Consider the following 18171-nt stretch of genomic DNA (forward strand, 5'->3'; position numbering starts at 1 on the left):
AGTCTGTAGGGCTGTTGCATAAATAAAACCTCAGGTGTGACCTCCAGCAGAGTCATGACGTGCACGGTGACGGGGCGGCTAAAAGGTATGGCAAGCTTTCTTCACATTTAAAAGGTCAGTTTGACTAATGGAATACAAATACTTCTAAATTTGAGATGAGAAAAAAAAAGTTGACCATATTATATACAGCCTTTTCTTGCTGTCACATTGTAGAATTGATTCCAACACAATTAAAAGCTTTAAAAACAAATTAAGACCAAAATCTACTCTTTCATATCGGATTCATATGTTTTATATCTAACATCAGAGGAATGAATGCCTCACCAGTCATTAACCTCACCGCAAGTCACTGCGTTGAAAATACCTGAAATGCTAATTATGGATAAGTCAAAAGTAATTAGGAATATTTGAAAAGTTCTTTTTGCCCCAGGCAAACTGAATTACGAATATCCGCAACGCATCTAGAAGATTTGTCACAGAAACTCATATACGGCATTTCCATGAGTTAACCAGGCCCCGCCCCCTATCACGCCCATTCGCGTCACGGTTCTAAAATCCATGGAGCCGAAATAGAGTCAGAAGGTCTGATAAAGCAAGCAAGCAACAGTCGTTACACCGCCGCGGACTTATTCAACTTCCACGGCTCTTTCCCTATCCGGGTTTTATCGTGATTATTTTTTTTTTTGCTTGTTTTTCTGACGAGGAACGATCATTGAAGTCCCCCGACGCCGAGGAGTTTGTGTCGGGCACCGGGGAAAAGCAACAACGCGTGAGGCGGTGCCCGCAAGTAAGCTAACCTCCTGGACTAGGTAATTAACCGTTTCTCACCGTCAACGATAATCCCTTTGACGCACTTATAGTTCCACACAAACGGTCGGCAAAAGTAAGTCAAATCAGTCAAGTATTAAAAAGAAGAGCCGGGGGATCTAATGTACTTTTTAATGAAAAGGTGAGCGTCCTGGAAAATCCCTCCAAGACTACTTCATGGTGTGACGGGTGAAACAGCGTTACATAATGTTACAATATCGTAACAGTCATTCCCGTTGGGGAAAAAAAAAAAAACTCTTTCACTGAAGACAGCTGGTGATCACTGAACGATAGTATAAATTAACCAAAGTCGAAAAATGGCAAAACTTGTTTAGTGACTATATTCTTCAATGCATGCTTATTTTGACAAACTAGACAAAGGATCAATAATTATCATGATAATATATTGTCAATACAACTGGACAAATTAATAATTGTACATGAGTTCCCCCAAAATGACATTTGCTCACAAATGTAAAGTCGAGATGGAATCACTTTGTTGAATTTTGTGCGTGAGAGAGAGAGAGAGAGAGAGAAATATGATATTTTTTGAGCCATATCAACTGTATTTCCTCCCTCATTGACATTGCCCGTGTTACGCAATGGATGGTGTGAGAAATGCAACATATGCTGATACCATGACTTGTTGACTGACACACTTCACTTGTGTTGTCTTTTTTGATTCCCAGCGACTATTTTTAACCTTCCTACTGCAGCCTTTTGCCTCATATGACTCCATCGTAAAGTTTTTTTTAATCACATGAGCACAATGACGCACTTGCATGAATTGGTTAGCAAGGCCGCATTTGGAGATCGGTCATGCAACTTCTTCAACGTCCTCTCCCATCGTGATCACTCTAAAAAAGTCAAATGAACAGATTCAACATGCTCTCTCTTGACGCAAATGAAAATATCAGTCCCGAAAGTATGAAAACAATCGCGACTATTTTGTTAAATAGACGAATCAACTCAATTTTGATGTCCGTTGATGTTTACATCTAATGGCACATCACAGATTTTTGAGTTGCAAGCGCTGCCATTGAACAAATTCAACTTGTATCTCAAGGGATCGCATATACCGTAATTTTCGGACTATAAGTCGTGTTTTTTTTATATAGTTTGGGTGGGGGGGCGACTTATACTCAGGAGCGACTTATATACATATATATGTTTTTTTTCACTTTTTTGGGCATTTTATGGCTGGTGCGATTTATACTCCGGTGCGACTTACAGTCCGAAAATTACGGTATGTCTGGAGGCTGACCCACTCAAGGACGTCCATCTTCTTTAGTAGCCTAAAGGACGCCCCGCCCTTGCCGCGCTCACCTAATGCATGTGGCTTCATCAAGTATTCATCAGCGTGGCTCCACTAACTCAGAATTAAGCCCACTTGCAGGAAGTCGCAGACGACCAACAACCACTCATAAATCTTTATCAGGCGGCGTCATTTAGGTTCTAATGGATCTTAGCTTATGTCATGTTAGTTGTTCGTCTGATGTGAATGTCTTGGGTAGCCTCGCTTGTATGTTGAGGTCACTGTGATGGAGGCTCCCATGAGGTGCTGGTAATTATAGTGACGTCCCAACGCGACTGTACTATAAATTATTCCGTATGACACCAAAACCTGCACTCTCTTTTTTTTTTTTTTTTTTTTTTTTTTTTTTTTTTTTATCCACATGATGAAATTTACACAATGGAATAAAACTCAAAAATCTAATACAGATGAATGATTCTGAATAATAATTGCAAATCTTTTTTTTCACACCCCAGCCTCAACATTGCTGTTTCATGTGATTTATTTTTTTATTTTTGCAAGGTCCTTTTCCAATAACTTTTAACAAACTGGTAATTAACTTTTAACCGAATAAAAATATAAAAAATATTATATGACAAACCTGGCGCACAATGCCTGACCCACCAAAAAGAGAATATTAAGAAATTTAATGTAGCTTTTGGCAAACCTTTCATGCCCATTCTTAACCAAAACCAAATAAAAATGTTGTCGTGTGTTTGCGATCAAACTTTTGTTATGTAACAATTCCTTCCTACATGGTCATATGATCCCTCCCGAAACATGGCGGACAACAAGCAAGTGATAGCATTACCAATGTGCATTAGCTACTGTTATGCTGACATAACAGTTGACTCCTGGCAATCTAAGTGCATCCCAATTCTCTAATGCAATAAAAAGGCAAGGGCTCTGAAATGGCCGCTCTACTTCTCTTTTGTCCCTGGATTGAAAAGCAAATATATTTGTGTAAACACTTTTTCACACAGTAGCTCAGTTGGGCCGCCTCTCAGGTTGCACGTCACAAAAGTGCAGCTTGTAACACGATTAACTAAATGACGGATTTGTCATTAGCAGCAAAATGGAATTAGTTCCAAGAGGTGGATTAAAACTTTCCCTAGGATGGATAGATTTTTTTAAAAAGAAATTCCCCCATGAATGGCAGGGAAAGCTGACAGTCAGTCTTCTGTTTCTTTGAAAACAGGATATGACTCCTGTGGTCTGTATTTAGCCTCAAGTATCGACAGTGGATGACGTTCCAACTCCAAACGGCAACAGATGGAGATTTTGGAAGCGGTTCTTAAACCAAACAACCGCCACAAGTCTTCCCTGCAAGATGGAAATTCCGTTTTTACAGAAGCAAAGTGGACATGAAACAAGCGTCAGTCACAAACTCAACTTTAGATGTTCTCAAAATACATCCAAACTATGCAAAACATGTCGTCACTGCACCGGGGGGTTTTCATATACGAGGAATAATGAAGTAGAAGTGTGTATTTTTAGCCCCCCTACCAATAAATCACGCGAGAGTACACAAGACACAAATGGAGTCCCGCCCAGCAAATTGACAAAGTGGACTAGCGTTCGTATCCTGCCAGCACTTCCTGTCAAAGTCCTCATAGATCTGCAGATAAAACTAGATTGATCTCAACTGGAATTTCCACTTGAAATGTTCTCTGCTTTTCCGCCATCCTTCCTGTTGCCGCTCCCCGAGGAAGCGGCTTGTTTAGCTGCTGCCGAGTCTAGAAAAAGATATTGAACTATTTGCTCAGGAACCCATCAGACTGGTTCCTTAATGGTTACTTGTTCACTCTTCTAGAAGTAAAGTGCAATGATAATCTCAGGATGAAAAACATGTAAATATTAGGCCAAGAAAAAAGTCGCAGTAAACAAATATTACACCTTAGACCAGGGGTGGGCAAACTACGGCCCGCGGGCCACATCCGGCCCACGGGACCGTTTAATCCGGCCCGCCAACCCTGAACAAATTGTATTAAACGTTTTTTTTTTTGGTCATTTTGCCTGCAATGACTGCGTTTTCCCAGTAGATGGCGAAGCGCTCGCCTGCGCATTTACTACCGGAAGCCGTGTCAGAAAGCTCGGTGCACACTCACAAGTGCGTGTACGTACTCCGTAGTACGGACTTGGCGCACTCTCGCTCTATTCGTATCAGTCCCGAATTTAGAGCGTGGGTTTTGACGACAGCATTCTTATAATTCGCGCGCTGAGCTTTCAGATGCAGTTTTGCGCTAAAGCCACCCACAAACCTTCCCCTGGAATCCTTCCATTAAAATGAGTGGGCCGAAAAAAAGAAGTGAGTGCCGAATGTTAAAAAAGAGTGGCCAATTTGGCTCGACGTACGCGACGTGACGTTCAGCCACATCAACATCAACCCGTCACAGATCAAGGTAAACGGACCAACACCTCGGATCTCGCCTAAGAATTGCCACAACAAATTTTACTCCAGACTATGACGCACTAGCAAAAAAGGGAGACCAACAACACTGTTCCCACTGAAAATGAACGGGAGGCTCTCAAGTTTATTGTAAAAAAATGCATTTTGAATATGATTTGTACACATAGCAGGGATTGAAACTAGCGACCATTCTCATTTTCAAACAATGCTGGATGCTCAAGGACATTGATGCACCACCTATTTGCGACTAATCTTAACCTGTAAAGTTCTTAAGTGTTTCCCGTTTCCTCACCTCTGTTACCAGGTGTTTGCGAGTTAAAACTCTGCTCTGATTTTCAGATACCCCTCACCGTGTTGCTGTTTTGATTACTTTATTTGGATGTATGCTTTCACCGATTCTTCAAGATGATATATTTGGTCAGAATGTTTGCCGTTTGATGTGATCTCATAAGATAAACATCTTTCATTAATCCAGTGCTTCTCAATTATTTTCTGTTACGCCCCCCCCCTAGCAAGAAGAAAACTATTCGCGCCCCCCCCCTCCCCACCGTGACTATCCTAACTTGTCTTGTAAGTCGTAAAATGTTGCACTGTCGCAAACGTCACAGAAGTAACAATGAGAGCGCCACTGCTCCCTGCTGGGAAGATGCGCAATTACACTTTATTCTAGTACTGCAAAAAAAAAGCCTGTTCCCCAGGGTCACACGCGCCCCCCCAGGTATAGCACGGCGCCCCCCAAGGGGGGCGCCCCACTATTTGAGAAGCACTGCATTAATCTGACCTGCAGGCACTGAAGTGATGGAGATTGTTCTTCATAATAACAGTGTCGTATTTTATGAGAATCACTGATAGCAGTTTTTTAGTGAATTATTATTTTTTTAATGCTGTTAATAAATGCATTTGTTTTCAAAAAAATTGTTTGGAATATCCATGCTTTACTACCTACTAAAGGCCAAGATCTTTTATGCAATGACCTTTACAGGTCGCTTATATGACTTCACACAACGCCTACGTCCATCTGCTCCTTGTCCGGCCCTCCGGTCCAAATTTAGAACCCAGTTCGGCCCGCGAGTCAAAAGGTTTGCCCACCCCTGCCTTAGACAAATAAATAAATATAACCGTAAAAATACTGGGTGGAGAGACCAAAAGACAAAAAAATGCACGCATATTTAAAAAAAAAAAACCATGAAAAATACGCAACCTATTAACTATGAAAAAATTTCACTCAAAAATCTAAATATTCTCAAGAAATAGAATAAAATAGATTAAAAATACATTATTTGTAAAAAAAAAAAAAAAAAAGCATAGATATTCTGGGTACACAAATAATAAAAAAATCTTAAAACAAATGTTGGAAAAAATACAAAATTATTAGAAAAATACTAAATAAAAATATATACCTGTTAAAAATACAGGAATATTAGAAGAAATTATGCAAATATTAGAATATTGAGTTGCGTTTCAGGATCAAACCGTGAATGTTTGGTGTGATCCGAAAGTGTGCGTGCGGGTGCATCTTCTCCTTTAGATTCCATCCAGTGCCTCGCACCATACATAGAGATGACCTCTGCCAAGCGGAGTCAAGCCCACAAGTATTTGTTGATAATGAGAAATTCCGTTCTATTTAAAAGCGTGCCAGGGAGACATGCCGCCAGCTGACCCAATGTTCTGGCGCTAGTTTTAGTCGAGTGCCTGAAGATTGATGTTTCTATTGAATGATCCCCGCGCATTAAAACTCACGCCAAGCGGCAATACATCACACAGGACAGAGTACAAGCTGGGCTGCAAAGACCACATCGGGCCGTAAACCTTTGTTGCATGTGTAACTAACCACAAAAGTTTCCTTCTGTGTTTTTTTTTTTTTTTTTTTGCAACCTGCTTTGATTGGTCAAGCCTACTTGTGTGCCTGTTTGTGTTTTGTGTGTGTGTGCGAGACATCGAAAGTGTGAATAGTGTCGTGGAGTGTAGATATTTGGTGCTCCAGCGCCACTTGTCTATTTATGGTGCCGCTAGGCTGCAGACTGGAGCATCCTCTTAGTGCCTTCAGTCCTATTTAAAATCAGTTCATTATTAGTCATGATAAAATAAAAGTCGCCCCCCCCACCCAAACTATGAAAAAAAAAAAAAGCGACTTATAGTCAGAAAATTACGGTAATCATATCAACGCTAAAACTCAATTGAGACTTTCGGCTTCACCACTTCCTGCCTCTATCCTGTGGGTTGACTGGTGTGTGTTTTTTTTTTTTTTTATAGCTTCATGAACACTTAGCAATCTGCCATTTCCGTTATGTCCCCAACAGGGCGGAAACAAGAATGGGGTAAGCGGGCGAGCCAACGGACGACGTTGTAACCAGACGAGTCCCCGCTCGGCAGCACAGGTAAGACCAACACAATGCATCCATTGGTTGAGCTTTATTTTAAATGTATTTAAATCTGCCATACCTTTCCTGAGTCTGGTCTCAATATTGGAATACCATATGAATTAAAAGAATAGCAATCTAAGGCAAAAGTTTTACCGCCACGGCCGTTTTCGACAACTTCTGCTTTAAAAACGCAAAACGGGAAGCCTAGCGATTTGTAAATGGCCGAGTAGGTAACAGTTGCACAACACTGCACGCGATATTTAGAGGAAATGTGTCATGGTGGAAATGAAGCCACTTCAACAGTTCCAAAAGTTTATTTAACGTTAAATGAATGACTTGACTTTGATTTGTAGAGACTTTGAAAAACAACCACAGCCGCAAACTCCCAACAGTTCCTACAGTTGTATGGAAAAAAAAAAAAGACAACTCAAAATGGCTGACAGGATTAATAACAAACTTGTGCACCATGTTGTGAAGCTTAAGTGCAATTTTCAGCCACTGCCAGGTAAGGTGCCACTGCTGGAGTTTAAATGAGCGTCGGGAAGCTCCGCTCTTGTCAACATGTTGTCGTGCCGTCATTTTCGGAGCGCCTCCCAGCTCCTTGTTCTCTCAAAACCCAGGAGCCGTCTTGCTTGTACTCAGAACTGGAAGGTAATTATCCCGCAGGGAGGACGAGTTGCTCTGTAACGAAACAGACACATTTTGTGTTGGCGTTAGCATAGCTAGCCATGCACTACGACAGGTGAGCGCTTCAAAACTCATCCGCAGTCGGCCAAAAACAAGGACGTGTGGTTTCTGGAGGGGAACGAGAGAAGGAAGTTATGTCATGGATTGAGAGAATTGAGAAACAGAAGTCACGCTGAAGTTTATTTTAATCTGGCAGCTAGTACAGACTACTGATTATGCCAGATTGTTCACCAAGAGACAAGAATTCTTTGATATAGATGTTTAATTCGAACTGGTGAGACAAACACATATATAAACTTAGATTTACAAAACATACACATCAAATATACCGTAATTTTCGGACTATAAATCGCGTTTTTTTCCATAGTTTGGGCGGGGGGGCGACTTATACTCAGGAGCGATTTATATACATATATATGTTTTTTTTTACTTTTTTGGGCATTTTATGGCTGGTGTGACTTATACTCCGGTGCGACTTATAGTCCGAAAATTACGGTAAACCATATATACCACTATGGCCTGCCGGTGAACAACCGGGTAGTTTACTTAAACTGTTTTATTAACTTCACGATGATGCGTCCTAGGTCGGCCGTTAACTATTGCGCTGTTGCATCCCGTCACCTTCCCGTTACAGGAAGTGCCCCCGAAGTTGGGTTTACTTTCGGTTTCGATTACAATTTAATATTAACAAGATACTGCTACAAACTATAAACAAATAACAAGAAAGAAAAATAAATTCACACAAAAAAGTGATTTGCGCACCAAGTAAAAGTGCAGTTCCACTGATTATCCCATCATTATAAAATATGTATGGAAATAATTCTATTTTACAATTCAGGCAACGTTTCGGGGATAAACCGAGGAGGTGGGCTCAAGTTGCACTTGTTAACCGCGGCTTGTCTCTGATGTTTTGAGTTTCCGCTCTGCTGTGTTTAGACGTAAAACGACGGGGGCGGGTACAGGAAGGTCAACAAGGACACGACAGCGTGCCGACTTGTTGCTAGGAGAAGAAGCGATCCGTCATCCACTTTGATCAATCGGGTGGAGTTGCCTCTTTTCCAAACTGCCCATTAATTACGAACTTGAAAGCTAATGCGAATGGCATGCAGGCTATTCATTTGATAATTATTGTTTAAAAAAAAAAAAAAAAGTTAATTGATCAAATAAATGAATTAAAATTCATAAATTAATTAAAACAAATAATATTCCCGTATTTTCCGGACTATAAGGCGCACCGGACTATAAGGCGCACCTTCAATGAATGGCCCATTTTAAAACTTAATAAGGCGCACTGTCGGCTTTTGAGAAGATTTTAGTTTTTTTGGTGCGCCTTATAGTCCGGAAAATACGGTACTATTAATTTCACTTTATTTACCAATTAAGGCACACATGACTTTTACCCCTAAAAAAAAAAATACCTACTCAGACAGTTTGAAAGAAGCTAAAGTCGTCTTTCTTGACCAGTGCCAGAATTGGAACAACACAGATTCTCTTGGATGGGATGTGCTGGTTACTCAATAACCGCGGCGAGTGAATCTTTAAAGGCTCTTCAATTGTTCTACTGTGTTTAGTTTGGCCGGCAATTCCGAGTGCGCAGATCTTGCGCGCGATTGTCTTGACAAGACATCGTCACAATCCATCGACCGGCAAGTACATCTTCTGGTTATTTATTGATTTGCGGTGGAATTTGATCAGACTTTGTTCAAACAGCCAACACAATCAGTTGGGCGGTTGGCCGAGACAAAAGCAGGTGTGTTGCGCTTGACTCGAAATTGCCTCTCAAAGGAAGATACGTTTGATTTGTTTATTTTTTACGGCCCAATTTGGTAGGTCCGACAAGCATGAGTAAAAGCCCAGCAGTCTAAAGAAGACATGGCTGAAAAGACACAGGAATTGTTCCCGAGTGTGAAATATTTGCAAATATTTGTGTGTTCAGGTGCGCGAAGGCGTCATGGCGCTGCTGCGGATGAAACTGAAGGTTCTGTTGACCGTCATGACGGTCAACGTCTTCATCTTCATCGTGATCTTCCGACACGGCGGGCGGGACAAGGGCTTGCAGGACAAGGTGCTTATCCCCTCCAAGGCCTTCTGGAAAAAGATGACGCAGAGCTCGGGTTACTGGAACCTTCAGCAGCAGATTCTGGACTTCCGACACAACCCCATCCTGGCCAACCACAGAACCGCCGACTTGCCCGATTGGCTCAATGAAAGCCACGTGTCGTTCAACTCCTGTCGACCCGACACCAGGGTGACCACTCGTTTGAAAGACTACAACTCCCTACCTTTGCGATTCAAGGACTTCCTGCTGTACATGCACTGCCGCTATTACCCGGTCTTGATGGACCAGCCGGACATCTGCCAGGAGCAGCCCTTCCTGCTGCTAGCCGTCAAGTCCCTGGCGCCCCATTTCGACAGGCGTCAGGCCATACGCCAGTCTTGGGGCAGGGCGGGAGTGGTCGCCAACCGCACCGTGGTGACCATCTTCCTCCTGGGCCAGACCATGGCCGGAGACCACCACCCGGACCTGTCGCCCATGCTGAGCTACGAGAGCGACCAACATCGGGACATCGTTCAGTGGGACTTCCGGGACTCCTTCTTCAACCTGACTATTAAGGAAGTCCTCTTTCTGGACTGGATCCAGACACGTTGCCCAGGTGCCAGCTTCGTCTTCAAGGGGGACGACGACGTCTTTGTCAACACCTACGCCATCCTGAGCTTCCTGGGAGGGCTGTCTGCTTCCAAAGCCGCGGACCTCTTCGTGGGCGACGTCATCACCAACGCCGGGCCGCACCGGGACAATAAGTTGAAGTACTTCATCCCGGAAAGCATGTACATCGGCTCGTATCCGCCTTACGCCGGCGGCGGCGGCTACCTGTACTCGGCTAGCGTGGCCGCCCGCCTGCATGCCGCCTCCCACCAGGTGGCGCTCTACCCCATCGATGACGTCTACACGGGCATATGCCTGATGAAGTTGGGGCTGGGCCCCGAGAAACACAAGGGCTTCAGAACCTTCAACATCGAGGAGAAGTACCGCAACGTCCCGTGCGCCTACAAGGGCTTGATGCTAGTCCACCCGCGCACTCCGCAGGAGATGATCCAAATCTGGTCCTGGCTCAACCAGTCAGACCTCAACTGCCAGTAGAAAGTGCCCACCCATGGCAGTTTGTCGCTGTGCTCATTTGGAACTTCAGGCTGGAAAGGTTTGCTCCATTTGGGAGCACCAGAGTATTTCGGGCTGCCATTTTACAGTAAGGGTACTTGTGGTTATTTATTTTTTTTAGTTTTTAATATCAGGCGTATCTAAATTTTACCACAATTTTACTAAATTTTATCGATGTACCGTATTGTTTCGAATCGTTATTAGTTAAAACCTCATTTGAGAGTCCCCTTATTGTAAAGTGGCGCCGTTATTTATTCATTTGATCTTCTCGCTTCGGTGTACAAAGAGCTCGAACCAAAAATGTGTTTGTCTTGGGCGCACATATTTATACGGTTGTAACTATTTATAAACGCTTTAACACTGTCCGCTCTCCACAGGGGGGGCATCCAAAATGCTGTATTATATCGGAACAGACATGAGAAAGCAGGCGTGGGCTCTGAACAGTGTCTTCGGAGTCGGAAAATCTTTTATCAGAGATGGATTTGATCATTTATGGATCTGTGCCTTTCATATGATTTCATACCACAAATTAGATTAGAGTCTGGTGTTTACTGTACCCGCTGTTAGCTTTGGAGTAGCCGCTGTCCAGCCTCTGATGCTACCACAGAAGCTGGAAAATCCTCGGGTCATACGTAGAAGTTCAGCGTAAAACAAATTGGTATTTCAGAGACTAGCTTTCGTGCCTTTCTCACGGAGACGCAGCATTTCGCAATGTCACATCAACGTCTGGTGTCTCGTTTTTTTTTTTTTTCACACCGGTCATATTTCTCACAGCTGCCGTCCTGTCCCTGATACTACCTCAGAAGCTGGAAAATCTGCAGTATTCTCATTTCATATCCTTTCATACATATGTTGAAAAAAATAATTTCTTAATAATTTGGTGGAGCAAAAATAGTTGACGCACCTTTGTCGGTATCATTTACCTAGTAACAATTTTTTTTTTGACTTACCGTCCTCATGTCGATTTCAAAACAATCTAATTGTTGGTGATGGTTGTCTTGTTTTCCAAAAAATGGTCAAATATGACATAGGCAACTCTATGCATAACACTTCTGCACACTAGTCGGACAAATTTTCCATACAAGTAGGACGACTACGTGTTGTGAGTGTGGCCAAACTGCATTAGTTGACACGGTGTGTTGATAGAGCACCACTTGACGTTAACTAGTTGAATTACCAGTAGTACAAGTAAGGACAGCTGTTTTAGCAATTTATTCAATATCCTTGATTTCAGTTGTAAGGTCCGTGTGTGTGTTTTGTTCAATTCAGCTCACTAGTTGAAAGATGGCAGTGCGTTAGTGGAACCACTGGAGGCTTAGTTGCCGCTGCTTCCGTCATCCATTCGGTATTTTATCAGGGCTAATGTGTCGGCCATATTGGCGGTTAAGGTCCTCGCGGGTGTCAACTTTGCCAGCCTGCTTTTGTGAAGCTTTTGTGATGCCAAAATCCGGCAAAGATGCAATGTTAATGCAAAGCAAGAGAGGAAATGGGAAAAGTTGGAAATTGGAAAAGTTAGCGTTATTTTCCAGGACAGAATGTTTGCGTTGAAAAGCTTTTTGTGTTAGGAATGATTTTTTGGTACAAATATGTTTGTTTGATGCAATGACACGTTTTTATTTCCAGGAAATTAAGAATGAATTTGTCAAGTGTCTGACTAACTTCATGTACTTAACACTGTAAAAAAAAAAAAGTTCAAATATTTTTTTACACTTCTGTCAGGAAGAAAAAGCTCAGACGCTAGGTGTCGATTAGCTTTACTTGTCACCGTCTTCCGTTATTACCAATTTGAATAATCAATGACGTTTTAAAAAAAAAAAAAAAAGTTGATGGTGTGCTGCATGAAAGCGGGTTAAGACGCCTCCTGCTGGTCAGGTTGGTCATCTGCGCTGCTGTAAAGATAAGCGGTTAGGTTCTTTTTTGTTATTAAGTATCTTCTTATTTATGTTCTCGCTCATATAGGACAATCACAAAACAAAATTCAAAATGGTTTAAATGAATTGACACAGTTTGAAGAGATGACATTGTATGCCGTCATGATTACTTGAAAAGTTTACGTTCAAAGTCATCGCTGCTCTGTCAAACATTTTAGATATTTGTTTTCTCGGAAGACTTTCACTGTCTTACTTTTTTTCTCGTTTTGTGACTTTAAAACACTGGTGTTAGCTGTTTGTTGCGTGAGGTTAAATAAGAAATGAATATTAAATCTTATAATTGATGTACAAACAGTACACTAGCATCAATTTCACGAGATTAGAGCTTTAAGGTGATGATGTCAGGAACATTTTGAAAGTGGTGTGCAGAATTATTTTAAAACCGCACTCAGGGTAAAGACTGATATGTTTGCTAAACGACGGTTGTGCTCGTACAAACGAGAAGTGGTATGTGATACGATGTTGTGATGCCGACCAACGATTGTATGACATTGGACAAAAAAAAACATGAGAAAGGAGTTTTTTCTTCAATTAAATGACGATCAATACGGTTAGCGACCTTGATACAAAACCGACTTATAGCATATCTAGTTCCAAACTGATCGCAGACCAAATCTGTGCCTGATGTTTGTGCTTTTGATATGTCAAAGATGAAATGTAAGTGTGACTGCTTTTTATCATTTGGATTATATTGATAATTGTGTATTCTGTTGTTGTTTTTACAGTATGCTGTTCTGTGACTTTTTATTGCAACATCAATAAAATGAAGACATGTGGAAGCTTCCGTCATCTATTTTTATTCATTTCTGCTGAAACAGTCCTTCTGCCCTCCAAACATCAGCTTTCCACAAAAGTAAATCACCCTTTTCCCACCCTAAAAAATGATAATTGGAAAATAAGTCAGTCCTCTAAGAAAAATTGTACATCAAAACACCCAATCCCTAATGAGCATCTAAATACCAATACCTGGTCCATGAAAATTATTAGAAAGGTTATGACAATAATTACAATTATGAGGGGAAAATGTTAACTACAAGGATAGTCCATTTAAAACGCAGTAAACTGTCGAAATGTATTCGTTCGTTGGGTCATTCGTATCTCAATGCATTATAGTATATACAGTACAGAAAATAGCATAACCTGTCCATGTAGTGCTCACCTCTCCCCGACAGAGGGCAGCAACGCATAAATCCACCATAGGCGTTTTATTGGAGGCTGCGGAGCAGTTTCAAATGATTCTTTTTAAAAACTGCCCCAAATAGCCTAAAAACTTCATGTCACTTTGCTCAAAAGTATTGGGACAGATTTTGAAATGATATAATCTGGGCACCAGTTCTTTTGATTCTGATGGCTTTGGGTAGATTTAATTTACATGACAAAAAAATAAAAACTGACATTGGATTGAATAAATTGTTTTATCCACAAACAACAGGAAGCCAGGACATGACCGTGTTTAAGTCAGCAGGGAAGGCCTTGAGAGGCCCCAATGGCACACTCTGTGAGTTCACTGTACCTAATGTTGTGTCCATGTGTATTCTCAGTTTAGTGATGATGATATCCCCAATTTCTGTTATTCAGTTCATCTCCTGGCATGCTTTCCGCCATCTGCCCTTCACTTACAAGGATAGATGCTGAGCTGTGCTCTATCGATTGTTGCACTTGCTCACTTATTAATGCAAACAGAGAAGGAAATGAAAGGTGCATTAGCACAAAGCTTTGATATCACCATACCCAGGGAGACCTTCCTGTGTCTGCTGGATTCATCCTACTTGTAGCAGAGTCAGTATAGGTTCAATTTAAGCCCTCCAATTGATCACTACAGCATTCTACGCCTATACAATGAAACCCTGTTAATTACATCCACAATATATTCATTTAATTTTTTTACAGCCCTCCCACCCGCTTTAAATACACAATTTCCATTATTCCCTCGTGGCCCGTTCAGGTTTTGGTATTTTTTGTTTTCTTCTTTTTCCTCTTTTTTCTTTTAAACATACAGTACGTTCCTCTTGCAGAAACATCAAGTCCCAGAGTGCATCAACACGCTGTAAATGGTAGAAAAATGCCACCGAGAGATTCCCGGAGGCGTTTCTTCGCTTTCAGTCATCCATCAAGGCGACGGCAGAAACGATGGAAATCAAGCTTCGTGGAGAAACATAGGCTGCGCAGGAAAATGTATTGATTTCCCTACAAAATAATAACTTTAACTCCTCAATAATGTCGATCGTTCAAGATGAAATATTATAAAGCCGTTAATATGTGTTTGAATAAAACGTATATGTAGATGAAATATATGTAAGATCATTAACAAGCTGTGTGTGTGCGTTAATTGACCGGATGTGGTGGCTTGTGATTTTATTTTGTTAAATGAATTCGTACAAAGGTTGTCTAGCTTTGCAGAAAGCGGTAGACCAAAGTACTTCCAACTATCCCCACTTTACTTTGCCGTGGGAGTCGCTCCCGGTTTTCACGGGGGTTTAAATTCCTTTAAATTAACTACCTCGGGGTACAAATTCTTATGAATGTCTTTTGCGAGTCATTTGGGACTCCGCTGGAGCTAATGTGTCAAGGCGGCCGAGCAACGGTTTCCATTCGCGCTCTGTTATGATGGCTACTAGCTAACAGGCTAGCTGGTTCGTAGTAGTACGAGGGGCTTGATGCTACTGTAACGAAGGCGACCATTACGCTGATAATTCTTCCCAGGACTCTCTGTTAAGGCTGACCGACAGCCGGGGCGTTGGCTATCACGACAAGGTGAGTGTCATCCGGGCTCGGTGGCTGCGAAAGTGACGTTAGCCTCGCAGAGTTAGCGGAGAACGGACCGTGGCGCAGTCTACTCCCTGGATTCAGCAGCATCAACCACCCAAAAAAAAATTCTACACAGACTATTTGCTGGATTCAACAGCATATTCGCTCTCACTAAATGTCTTTTTTTTATTTTTTATAACGGGTGTCTTTTAAACGTGACAGATTTTAAAATTAAATTGGATTTATCTTTCAAGCTGACGCAACTGTTTAATTGAAAACCTGCTTCGTTAGGGACTTTCTTCATGAATATGCAGGTGTTCGGTTTACGACTGTTTTGTTTCTTCTTACTGTGGCGACGTAACCAGAATGGACGTAAGTCGGAACGTGCCGTTACTTTCTGTCAAAAATGCGGAAAATATTTGTTTGCCTGGCGGTTAGGGAGGACGACATGTCACATCATTTGTGAATAATTAACCCCCCCTACCCCCTAAATTTTTTAATAATTGTCTAGGTTGAATGTTAAATTACAACATAACCCTTAAAAATGAATAACACTGATTTATTTTTACAGGAAAAATATCAAATACTACATTCCTTTGAGCCATTTCATGAGTGTTAATCTTTTTTTTTTCATTTTTAACTTTAGTGACTTTTCCTTCTGCTTTGCAGGAGCCTCCTGGGATGTCACAATAGCATCAACACCCAGCGGATTACTCATCATGCCGTTAGAAATTGTGGAATGTTTTCCTTCACAAGATAATGCACGTCGCTCCGCACTTGTACCGCTGAGATCCTGAGTCCTGACATCGGGATTTCTCCTTCCGCCGCCATTCTCGGATGTCTTATCTCGTCTGTGTCTTTTACTAAGACATTAACTATGTATCTGCTGGCCGCCTGGCCGTGGTAAACGTTAGCGCGAAGTGGTGCGAACAGCGAAGAAAAACCAAACTCAAAGAAGGAAAGAGGGAAATCGACAACATGGCTTCGGTTTGGAAGCGACTACAGCGTGTTGGGAAGCACGCCTCCAAGTTCCAGTTCGTGGCGTCCTACCAGGAGCTCATGGTGGAATGCACCAAGAAATGGTGAGTGACGGGTATGCACGTGGTCGCCACGACGCTGTCATTGAAGCCCCTTGAAATTTGTGCGTGTGTCGGAATGCAGAACTCATTTCTCTCGGCCGTACTTGACAGACTTTGGTGTGCAGGCTTGTTGGCGCGGCAGCAGCTTGTTAGCAGGCATTGCAGGTCCCATGATGACCTATCGAATGTCTACATTTATGTCTGTGTTGGCTGTCTCCTGGAAAAGGGAGCAAGTCTGCTTTTCCAGGAAGAGGCGCAGAAAGAGAGCATAGCGATCGCAAAGAGGCCCGCAGGCACGCATTGTTAAGCGGCTCGGCCGTAGGCAGGATCCACACAGGCCCCGGCACACCGCCTAGACCTGGGACAGATGTGTCGGGGAATGGAATGAAGGGAATGTACATGTCTTTTATGAGCGGAGAGGGCTGGGCGGGCTCAACTTTTAAAGCCCGTGGAGCAAAATATGAGTTCAGCTTTTTGCTGCTTTATGATCGCTTCTCGCTTTAATAATACATTTACTAAAAAAAAAGGAAAGTCTTTTATGTTGATGTTTAGATCCATTTGTGTGTTTGCTGTCATGTAGGTATATGTATTGGAGTTGTAACAGCTCCGTTGATTATTCTCATTATTACGTCATCAATTCTGACAGGAAATAAAAAGTCTGCATGGTTCAGGAGATAAGGCTTAGATTTATTTCTTTCTTTTCCTCTAAAGTGGTACAATTGGGATATGAGTCATGGCGGTGTAAAGTGACCTAATTTCCTTTTCCCCTTGTAATCTGATACCTTCAGATTGGAATCAGTTCCCTTGCAGGATAAAAACTGGTTACATATCAAATGTCTGCCAATGCGAGTGCAGCACAGATGGGATTTATCCATTAGTTGGAGGATGACAATTTTGTGAGGTTCACCAACCTTTGAGGCTTGGAAATTGTCGGCTTTACTTTGAGCTAGCCCTCAAAATGACTTCTTGACTTCTCAATACTGTGTCAGGTCATGTTGCCCGAATCCATGACCTCGCTGCTTCTAAAGGTGTCAACTTACTTTCCTTCTCAACATGTCCTCCCCTTAGATGTCCATCTGCTTTACCCCTTGGGTCTTTATTATTTTAAACAAATTGTGTCTTGTTGCAAGCTGGTCAAAAAATAGGCAATGGAAAATTCAATTCAGAGGAAATCACTGAATTTATTTTTCAAATATAAGAGACTGCTTCAGTGAGGAGTTCTTTAAAAAAAAACAAATCTGATTAATATCGGACATAAGTAATGAACGTGGTAACACCACCAGTGAATGTTCAAAATGAAATGACAGGATCTGAGATTTGAGTCAGTGTTTTGATCGTCAGCGAGCAGCGTGTGTCAGGCTGTGACACGTTTGTTGTGTTCAGCATGCGTTCATCGTGGCGGGTAGCCACGACGACGCTGCCAGACCGACCGTTTCCTGCCAGCTTGGCTGACGTCACCCCCCCCCTGTGACACATTCCCATTTTGGAGGTTTTCTCCAAGGGCTGTCACTACAAATGTTGCTTGTTGTCGGTCGGAAAATGAACGTTGCTTTTTGCCGTAGCTTGAATGAACCCATAAAAGCTGTTTGCCATGATGCAAATATGTCATTATTATACCAGGCGCACCCATTTTTTTTTTATGCCCTTAAAATATCCTGTTTTTAAAACGGCCGGCATTGAAGTGGTGACTGA

At 42.1% G+C, this 18171-nt stretch overlaps 2 protein-coding genes across 5 annotated transcripts in view; both read left to right on the plus strand.

Moving 5' to 3' along the window:
- The first annotated feature begins 434 nt into the window (after positions 1-434).
- b3gnt2b (UDP-GlcNAc:betaGal beta-1,3-N-acetylglucosaminyltransferase 2b) lies at positions 435-13436 on the plus strand. Of its 2 annotated transcripts, none has more exons than XM_061284979.1 (3): positions 435-787; positions 6812-6889; positions 9498-13436. In XM_061284979.1, the coding sequence occupies exon 3, from the start codon at positions 9513-9515 to the stop codon at positions 10701-10703; it is 1191 nt and encodes a 396-aa protein (XP_061140963.1). In that variant the 5' UTR covers positions 435-787; positions 6812-6889; positions 9498-9512; the 3' UTR covers positions 10704-13436. The 2 variants fall into 2 exon arrangements, with proteins under 2 accessions (XP_061140963.1, XP_061140962.1); XM_061284978.1 differs by having other exon boundaries at positions 436-809.
- Positions 13437-15035: 1599 nt separating this feature from the next.
- Positions 15036-18171, plus strand: part of ehbp1 (EH domain binding protein 1) — a 63153-nt gene continuing 60017 nt past the window's right edge. For all 3 annotated transcript variants that reach the window (XM_061285146.1, XM_061285147.1, XM_061285148.1), the window contains exons 1-2: positions 15036-15406; positions 16070-16482. In XM_061285146.1, coding sequence (XP_061141130.1) covers positions 16379-16482 — 104 coding nt within the window. In that variant the 5' untranslated portion in view covers positions 15036-15406; positions 16070-16378. The remainder of the gene's footprint in view (positions 15407-16069; positions 16483-18171) is intronic.

This window comes from Syngnathus typhle, linkage group LG8, assembly GCF_033458585.1.
Source record: "Syngnathus typhle isolate RoL2023-S1 ecotype Sweden linkage group LG8, RoL_Styp_1.0, whole genome shotgun sequence".
Taxonomy (NCBI): Eukaryota; Metazoa; Chordata; class Actinopteri; order Syngnathiformes; family Syngnathidae; genus Syngnathus; species Syngnathus typhle.